This window comes from Lipotes vexillifer, unplaced genomic scaffold, assembly GCF_000442215.2.
Source record: "Lipotes vexillifer unplaced genomic scaffold, Lipotes_vexillifer_v1.1 scaffold652, whole genome shotgun sequence".
Classification (NCBI taxonomy): domain Eukaryota; kingdom Metazoa; phylum Chordata; class Mammalia; order Artiodactyla; family Lipotidae; genus Lipotes; species Lipotes vexillifer.
In genome coordinates, this window is record NW_006779703.1 from 247,714 (window position 1) to 257,638 (window position 9,925).

At 51.6% G+C, this 9,925-nt stretch overlaps 1 protein-coding gene across 2 annotated transcripts in view; it reads right to left on the reverse strand.

Annotated features, from left to right (window-relative positions):
- IFT54 (intraflagellar transport 54) overlaps positions 1 to 4,389 on the reverse strand; it is a 64,803-nt gene extending 60,414 nt beyond the window's left edge. For both annotated transcript variants that reach the window (XM_007452887.1, XM_007452886.1), the window contains exons 1-3: positions 4,267 to 4,389; positions 1,042 to 1,110; positions 453 to 614 (exon numbers count right to left, since the gene is read on the reverse strand). In XM_007452887.1, the coding sequence (XP_007452949.1) occupies positions 453 to 614; positions 1,042 to 1,110; positions 4,267 to 4,389 (354 nt within the window). The remainder of the gene's footprint in view (positions 1 to 452; positions 615 to 1,041; positions 1,111 to 4,266) is intronic.
- Positions 4,390 to 9,925: the final 5,536 nt, after the last annotated feature.

Genomic DNA, 9,925 nt, shown 5'->3' on the forward strand with positions numbered 1-9,925 from the left:
GTGGAATAGGGAAAGAGGGAGGGAAGCGGATCCAAGAGGCTGGAAAGGCGGGCAGAGATCAGGAACATCCCACAAGCCCCAAAGATGAAGAAAAGCAGCTCCTCCGGCCACCCAGTTGGAAACAGTCACCTGCCCTGAAAGGAGGCCCAAAAGGAGAAAGAACGCAGGGCTCAGCAGGCCGGGCACGCAGCCTCCAGCCACGTGTCCAGGAGCAAAAGGCCCTGTTTGATACTGACAGCCCGCAGGTGCTGTGCGCAGCACTGCCTTTTCTGCTTCAGTGTGTACAGCTCCAAGCTGCTTCTGCAACTCTGAGGCTGCAGGAGAGCTGGGCTCAGACTGCAAGCGCAGGCTTAAAACCCCCCCTTAAACACCGCGGCCCCTCTGGGGGGCCTGCCCTCCGCGTCTGGTCATCCCTCCCGTGCTGGCAGCTTCCAGCTCGGGGGCAGCGCTACCTTGTTGAGACAGCACTTTCCGATTCTCTGGAGCAGCTCGTTGGTCCTTTCAGGCTCGTGCCCGGCCACGATCCGAGCTGGTTTTGCCAACAGTGGCTCTCCGGAGACCATGACCACCACGTCTATGGCCTTCTGAAGGAAGCTAATTTTGGCGTCTTTATCCTGAAAGATTTCCATTTAAAACACAAATATTAAAATACTTCAAAAAGAGCTTGCATTATCTTCAGTATGTCCAACAGGCACAGTTCCCATTTAGATAAAAAGCTATTTTTAGATGTGTGTTAAATTTAGAAATCCTGACTCTTTATAACAACCACCACCAAAAAAAATCTTCGGTAAAGCTTTTAGTTGTAGGTGGTGGGCTAGCATCATTAACCTTTGGAACACTCATTCCATTTCTCCAGGATAACGTTAGCATGCTAGGCAGCTGCCGCAAAGACCACGAAGTGAGGAAGGGCACATGGCAACTCCCAGAGCCACCAGCCTCGCATGCCAGCCACAGGTCAGCCGTGAGCGAGGGGCCACCACAGCGCACCACTCACAAAAACCCTGTTCACGAAGGCGAGCAGGGACAGAGCCTCAAACCTACCTTAACGTTATCGGACTTCATCTCGGCCTCTGTGTAGAGGCCCTTCATGAAACCGGTCATCCTGATCACCTTCAAAAAAAAGATAAAGCGAGGCCATGGTCAGCGCCCCACGGGACAGCCCGTGCCCTGGCCTCGCCCACTGCCCACCCTAAGAGCCGCCTGGATCTGTCTACGCCCAGGATGTCATTCATCCACTGATGCAATGAGCACTGAGCATCTGCCATGTGCCAGGCCTCGTCCCGGGCAGAAGCCAGCCTGGTCCTCACAGAACTCAGCCTGGCTGTGACGACAAGTAAACACGATGGGCCCGCGGGGCTATAACGGGGGACAGGATCCCTCCTAATCCAGGTGCAGGAGGCCCCGGGGAGTCGGGGAACACTTCCCAGAGAAAATCATATCTGAAGTAAGACCAGAAGCTTACAGGAGAAGAATTGGGGGAGCGGGCATTGAGGAAGCACGTGCCAGGCAAAAGAAACAGTCCCACAAGGTGCAACTAGGTCCTGTTCAAGGGGCCAGAGAAGTTTGACAAGAGGAGCATGAGGCCAGGGAGTCAGCACGGGCCTGAGCAGATGGCCTTCGAAGCCATCAGGAATATGGACTTAGCCTCACTACCACGAGGAGGCCCCAAGAGGTGCACAAACAGGAAACGGGCTCTTGTGAGGATGGCTCAGGGCAGTGGAGAGCGTGGACTTTGGAAAGAAGAGGAACTTCCCAGCCTGGGTTTCTCCTCACCACTGTGTCACTCACTTCCTGGGACACAGGGTGCTCTGTGCCACAGCACTTTTGTTCTCCCCCCACCCCTTCCTCTCCTCAGTCAACCTTGGACCTCCCAGCTACCCCTCAGTCAGGCTTTGGGGGTGGTGATGTGTTCCGTTCCCCCCCACCTCCAGACACACCAGGGCCCTGGCTTCTCTCAGACCAGAGGTTTTCAAAATGCGGCAGGTCACTATAAAGTCAATGTAATGGGTAGCAATAAGCATTTTTTTAATAAAACATATAAGAAAATATCAGACTGCACTGTATGTAGTAAGGATGAATATTGCCTATATGTGTGTGTCCTGGGTCAGATATAAAGAGTATTTATTACCTTAAAAAAAAAAAAAAGACAGTCCCACACTAATATTAGGCTCCTTCTCTGAGACCAAGCTACAACTAGCTAGCTATTAATTAAGCTAGCTTTCATTCCTCAAACTACTTAACAGCTGTGCTGGTTTTCTTCCTGACAAGACAGGTGGAATATTAGGAGTATCCTGCATTTAATATTCCTGGAACTTCTACATCCTCAAAAGGAAAAACCTTTGGAGCTTTTTCCAGTGTGCTGACAGTTAAACTTGTAAGCAATCATTTTAACCAAAAAGAGACATGAATTTCGCAGGATCAGTGCTTCAATTTATGAAAGAGGCAGAGTTGGTTTAGCAGTAGCTAAAATACTAACAGGGAGATTTGAATACAATACTCAGGGGCAGTGAAGAATTTTCATACAAGGATCTGCACATATTATCTGAAAATGCTTTCCAGATGTCAACTGTCCTAACATCTTTATTGAGTAGGTGACAATTAACGTATTTATCTTTACACAGGTAGAGAAGTTAATTTTGACCTTAGATTAGGAAAAACCTGAGGAAGAAAAGCAGACCAGTGGATCCCGATTGGGAACACGGAACTCCTTCCCCACACCCTGGCTACCTGGCCAGCCAAGTCGATTCCTGCCCAAACCTTCCTCCTCCTTCCGACCTTCCAGGAGGTGGGGACAGCAGCCACCGTGAGCCCAGGGCCACACCAAGACCCACAGGACGAGGTATGGCCCCCAGCCTCCTTCCTGGCTCTGTTTCAGTGAAGAGATGGGCCTAACACAGAAAATGAAAGTGTGAGGCTGGGTGGCAACCGGGGTAGTTGGCCACTCACCTCCTGGCTAAGTGACTTGACCCCTCCTGGGTTAGAGGACGCTACCTGCCCTTCACAGGGCGGGCGTGATGCAGCTCAAGGCCCGGCTCCCACCAGGCTCTCCACACAGCCACGTCCGAATCCCCAAACACTGTCCAGGGCAGGTCTAAGTGCTGCACTAGCTTAGGAGGAGGGGGAGGCCAGTCAAGGCAGCCCTTGGGATGTGGGTGGGTTTCAAGAGAGCTGTAAGCACGATTAGGGTTTTTAACAGAGAGAGGCACACATTGTAAGCTAGGCTAAGATAGCAAAAACAAGCAAAGCAAAGTTTGTGTAAGACGCTGCACCTGCTGGAAAGTGGGATAAGTGAAGTTTAAGGACAAACATGGGGCAAGAGTGGGAGCCTGAGCCCCTGGACACCTGCGAGTTCGAGCTGACTCTTAACTCCCCAAGAGCATGCCCAAGTTCCCAAGGTCAACACTGCACTCAGGTGCACCATGGAAATGGGCGCTGCCACCCTGAGTTACAGGAGCCCTGACGGATTCCATTCAACAATGAATGTTTGTCGTGCACCTTCTGTGTACCGTACCCAGGATATGCCAGCAAACAAGCTACCGTCCGCGTCACTCAGGAATTCACCAGCCAGTGGGGAAAAGTTTACAGACAACCAATCTCAAGACATGCTCTGCCGTTTATCAGCAAATACTGACCTGCTCTTTTATAGCTTCTTTTCAGGTCCCCTAAACCACCTTCAGTCAATTCACCCACAGGTACTGATTAAGCATCCAGTATGTGGTGACCACAGTGGAGCAGGTGGAGGGAAACTTGGGGAGAGGGAGTTTATAAAAAAAAAAAAAAAAAAAAAGAATGATTTCTTTCTCCCGAGATTTGTAAGCACTCTCCACATGCTAGACACCGCAGCAAAAAAAATCACAGAAACAGCTTTGCCAGGTAGAGTGGAAGATGTGCTCTAAGAGATACATGGGTAGGATGGGAAGAAATAAGAATGCTCCCCAAGGGGCCGGGAGTCTCCCCGGAAGAGGGGGCTCAGGGGGTTGGCGCGAAAGGGAGCACAGGGGTGAGAGCAGAGGCGCCGCGGAATCCGGCCAAAGCCCGGCTCCTCGGGCAGGGGACGCGCTCAGCGACGCGAGGTCCGACCCTGACGCCAGCCCTGGTCCCGACCCACAACCCGGCAGTGACCCCCGACCCGCATCCCGGCCCTCACCCCGACCCCCAAAAGGGCCCTGACCCCCGGCCTGCACCCAGACAGCGCACCGGGACCCCGGCCCCGACCCCGACGAACCCCGGCCTGCACCCCGACCTCCGCCCCGGCCCGGCGCTCACCTCAGTGATGATGTCGTGCAGGTAGCGGAACGGGGGCTTGTTCAGCAGCTTCTCCGTCAGCGGCGGCCTCCGAATCACCTTCCCCAGAGCCTCCTGCGTCCGCTTCACCACCGCCGCGTTCATGGCGGCGCCGCCCGCGTCTCGCCGGCCGCCGAGCCTAAACCCCGCTCCCCAGCCGCCGCCGGCCCCGCCGCCGCCACCAGGTCCTGCCTAGACGCGCCGCTCGAGTTTCCATCCCACAGTGCACCGGAGTCCGCCAAGGCGCGTGCGCGGGGCCGCGGCCGGGCCGCGCGGCCTTAGCAACGGACCCGCGGCGGCGCCCCGGCCCCTGTCCGGCTGCGCGCGCACGCGGGCGGCGTCTGCGGTGGGGCTGCCTCAGCGTCCTGCCCGGTGACAGCGTCGAGCCCCTCCAACGCTCAGCAGCCTCGGGAAAAAGCTGTTCGCCCCGCGTTAGAAGAGCCCTCCCGAGGACTGGATAGCAGCAACACAGCTTCCAAGATTCATTTCAGGGGAACATGGACTAAGTGATCTCGAAAGACACATACGTTATCCTGTTGTTACTTAATATGGCTTCTTGGAAGAGTAACTCCTTTTCTCTGAGGCTATGTTTCTGTTCCTATAAAGCAGGGATAATATGTGCCAGCCTCCCTAACTCCCAGGGAGATGAGGACCAAACGATGCTTCAGGGCTTTGTAACCAGGATGAAGCCTCTCCCTTGTTGTTCTACCAGGTGTCTGTGGTTCTGTCCCATCTGTCTTCCATCCACCACGCACAGGCTCACTGCAGATCCTTCTATCAATTTTGAAGCTTTGTGGTCTGTTTTTAGTTCTTCTATTGGATACCTTTATAATTTTTATTTACATTCATTTCTACCATTTTCAATGCGCTCCATTCTTTATGTGTTCTTTGCTCGAGATGTATCTGGATGTGGAGTTTTTAACTTAAAATTTATATTTGACTTTTTAAAATATTTATTTGGCTACGTCAGGTCTTTGTTGCAGCACGCAGAATCTTCGTTGGCGGTATGTGGCATCTATCGTTGTGGCGCTCCTTGCGGCGCGCGGGCTTCTCTCTAGTTGTGGCGTGCGTGCGGGTTTTCTCTTCTCTAATTGTGGCCTGGGCTCCAGAGCGCAGGGGCTCTGTACTTTGCGGCACGCGGGCTCTCTAATTGAGGCGCGAGGCCTAGTTGGCGGTAGCGGCGCTCAGGCTTAGTTGACCCGCAGCATGTGGGATCTTAGTTCCCCGACCAGGGATTGCACCCATGTCCCCTTCATTGGAAGGCGGATTCTTTACCACTGGACCACCAGGGAAGCCCCTGATTATTGACATTCAATAAAATTCACCCATTTTTTAAGTGTACAGCCTGATGCGTTTTGGTAATTTTACACAATTATGCTACCATCACCACCACAATCAAGATACAGAACAGTTCCTGTACCCTAAAATATTTTCCCCTGCTCATCTGCAGTTCATCTCCTCCCCCACCCCAGCCCCAGGCAACTGCAACTGTCATTATAACCATGCCTTTCCTAGAGTTCCATATAAATGGAATCATACAGTACATAGTCTTATGTGTTTAATTCTTTCCTTTATAATGTTTAGAGATTCATCCGTATTCCTTTTTGCAGCTGAGTAGTATTCCGTAGTACAATTTGGTTATCTGTTCAACAGTTGATGGATATTTGAGTTGCTTTTATTTCTCATTATTTATGAATAACACTACTAAGACCATTCACATACAGGTCTTTGTATGAACATAAATTTTCATTTCTCTTGGATAAATACCTAGAAATAGGATTGCTGGATCATATGGTAAGAATATGCTTAACTTTACAAGATATAACCATACTGTTTTTAAAGTGGCTGCATCAGTTTTCATTTCCACTAGCAACGTATGGGATTCCCAGTTGCTCCATATCCCCTGGCAACACCTGATGTGACAGTCTTTTTAATTTTAGCCATTCTAATAGGTATGTAATAGTATCTTATTATGGTTTTAATTTGCATTTCTCTGGTAATTACTGATTCCAAGCACTTTTTATGCACATGTACACTTTTCATTTTCATGGGCATTCATATATATTTGGTGAGGATAGCCTACAAAGTATCATTCAGGCATTTATTGAATCACTGCTGTGTGCTGAGTATTGTTTAGGTGCTGGGGATTTCTGTGGAACTACATACCTTCTAGTAAGCAACTTCCACAACATCCACTGTTGTTCACTGCTCCTAGGACCATAGCTCTCTCTGCTGCTAACTGCATCCAGGACCATGTGAGCATTGGTTATCTAGCCAGAGGCCAGATGAACAGCCAGAGCTCATCTCCCTCCAGCAGTGCCAACCTCATTTCTTTCCACACTTCACCATGCAGGTGGGCTGGCTGTAAGAGGCTTTACGAGAGGTTGAGAGAAGCCTAGGAGGTGACAACCTGTGAGGGAAGGCATTTGATAACACTCACTGTGTAGAGCTATTCCACGGTCCATGAGGAAGAAAGCCCCCAGAGAATCATGATCTCAGAGAGATTCCCTCCCGGGTGGCCCTCGGCTATTAACCCTGCTTCCCAACTTCCAAGTCCACCCCTTGGCCAGAGCACCTCCATCCTCTGACCCCTGCCTTATCAAATCTTCCTGACTTTCTGGAAACCCCACTCTCTACCCATGGAAGCTTTTGTCTTCCCATCCATTCCCTTTCTCCCGGCAGTACATTTCCCAGAGTCTGGGTTCTCCCATCCAGACTCACAACCCAAGGTCTTGGTAGGACAGTCCCCTGTGGCATTTGGCACTTTGGTCCCTTGGGTGATGGTGGACACTGTGAACCAGGCTCCTTCCAGGGCTCTCAGATTCCTGTTATTCTCCTGGTGTCCGCACACTTATCTTTATCACACATGTATCCTGTTTCCCAAGAACATTCATTCTTAAACAGTCCATCGAACGCCATAAAGAAGCGTAAAAGAGTTTCCCAACTGCCTCATCATTTCCGAGCATCCTCACCCACGCTGATACCAGTATTTCACATCACGATGGAGAATGGTATTCACTCCCTTCCCCCACCCCGTCCACCACCCGGCCCCACCACAGGCCCCCTGGAAGTCTATTAAAGGGGGGCCATAATGGGACCGTGTACTTCTCCAAGGCTGGGCCCTTCGTTCGTGAAGCTTGGCCCAAAGCTCTGCGGTGATTAAGCACTTAGATGAGGACGCACCAGCTTCCTGCCCTCCAGGCATTAGGGAGAGAAGGAAGGCGAACTCACTGGCACAGGGTGGCCAGGCCCTCGGGGCCTGCAGCAGATGCAGAAGATGCTGTGGAGTCTGAGAGCTGGAGTGTCCCACCCAGACCTCTTCCTCCACCTGCCCACCATGGCCAAGCTGGGAGCCCAGAGTCTCCCGTCAGGGGCACCCACCTGTGAGCTTTGAACACTGGCTGGACTTGGCCTGAGCAGGGGCAGAGGGGGAACTCAGGGAGGTCAGTGACCTTGGCCTCTGACCCCCAAGTACCCGGCCTTCTCAACAGAGGCTCCCCAGCTTCCTGCCCAGAAAGTTCACGCCAGGCAGAATCCTCCTCTGGGCCCGGAGCAGCCAGGGCAGCTGTGGCCAGTAACTGGCTTGTCTGTGAGCAGTGGGGGAGGGCGTATGGCTGTGGAGAGTCCTCTGGCCCCAAGGGTCCACCGAGGACCCCAGCCAGTGCTGCACAAGGAGGAATCGTGTTTCTCCCACAGCTGTGGAGAGCAGGGGGACTTCTAGGCTGATGAGGCCCTGTGGAGGCTGGAGGGCACAGGCCTGGCCCCTCTCTGCGGGACCGTGAGAGAGGGTGTGAGATCTGAGATCTGGGACAAGGGAGCAGGGTCACCACCCCGCACTGAGGGCCTGTCTGGGCGGAGGTGACTGTCGAGTGGACATGAGTCCCTGTAGGTCACGTCCTTAACACTGTCCCTAGGTGAGTCCTCACCTCCCACCCGGAAGGCAGGTGGGCAGGCATCCTGGGGCCTCGGAAAGCAGGGCTAGTGCATGCAGCTAAGGATTCCTGACTCCAGGAAAGAGACCTGGCACCAGGGCCTCAGGAGTTGGGGCGGGAGGAGGGTGCCAGCCTGGGGCCTCCAGTTCTGGGGGCTGGCTGCAGGGAGTGGGGGGACTGTACCCTGAATGCCCCTAAGTTCCTCAGAGTCATGAAAGGATTAGAGAAAAAGGCAGAGCACATAAAAAAGCATGATTCATAAAAAAAGATAATTGATTGAATAACTAGAGAAAATCACAGCAAAGAAAGTGTTTGAAACATAAAAGCCTGGCAGGAGATGCTTTTGAAATTGGCAGTTTCTGAATGAATGAATGAAATAACCGTGGCCAGGACTCACCCCAGGAAGGCAAGTCCACAAAGCAAGGTGGCTTCCAGGCCCTACCTTCCCTTGCCTGAGAGGTGAACATTCCTAGAGACAAAGGCCCACAGAGGCTGAGGAGGCCCAATCCAGAGCTCCACATCTGAGAAAAGCCCAGAATGTAGGTCAGCCAGAGGGACGGGCTGGGAAGCAGGCACCAGGAGAAGGAGAAGTGGCCAGAGTCTGGGGACAGCCTCAGAAGGGCAGGTATCAGTCTGTATGGCCAGTAAAGTGCCTTGCTGTATACTCCATCATCTAAGCCACGAGGTAACTCACATCATTTTGTGAAACCTGAGGGGTCTGCCTAGAAGGCTTTGTCCCCTCCTCTCCAAGTGAGCCTAGAAGACAAAACCTTCTATCTGTTCCTAAACTTGCTAAGATCATTTCTGCCCCAGGACCTTTGAACTTGCTGGTCCTTTCAGCTGAATAACACTGGTCCCCCAGATCTTCATATGGCTGCATCCTTGCCATTATTTGGGTCTCAAATCACATGTGACATCCTCAGAGGTGTAAAAAGTAAACCACGTCTGAACTCTCCAGCCTGTTATCTTTACTTTTTTCAAAGTACTTATCACTCTCTGGAAGTAATTTTTAAAATTCATAGCTGCCTTTTCATTTTCTGTCTCCTCTCCCACCCCAGTTGCCCCCCAGAAAGTGAGTTCCATGAGTACAGGTTGATTTGCTCACCTCTGAATCCCCTATACCTTCAACATTGTCAGATGCATACGATACTCAATACCTATTTGCCAAACGCTGAATAGCTTATGCAGTTAGTAGAACTGCTCCTTCCTAAGGGCTCTTAGTAACATGGTTCACTTATACCGCAAGTTTAAAAGAAAAAATCAAACTATGTTTTGTGGACAATATGATCTCAGTCATGTTAAATGTGTACTTGTGTGAGTGTGTTTGAGTGTGTGGATAAGTCCAGCAGTCCCAAGGTTTCAGAGATGATCTTGGAGTTGGGATAATGGGACATTTCTCTGCCTCTTTATACCTCATTGTAATTTAGATTTATTTCTCAATAAATAATAACTTTTCAATCAAAAACAAAAGTTAAAAGTTGTCAGAGGAAGCCCCCGCTGAGGAAAAACCACAGTATTGATGCCTTGTTGGTGAATGTTCTGGGTGCCCACTTATACCCCATTCAAATATAACTGCATCTGGGCTTCCCTGGTGGCGCAGCGGTTGAGAGTCCGCCTGGCGATGCAGGGGACGCGGGTTTGTGCCCCGGTCCGGGAAGATCCCACATGCCACAGAGCGGCTGGGCCCGTGAGCCATGGCCGCTGAGCCT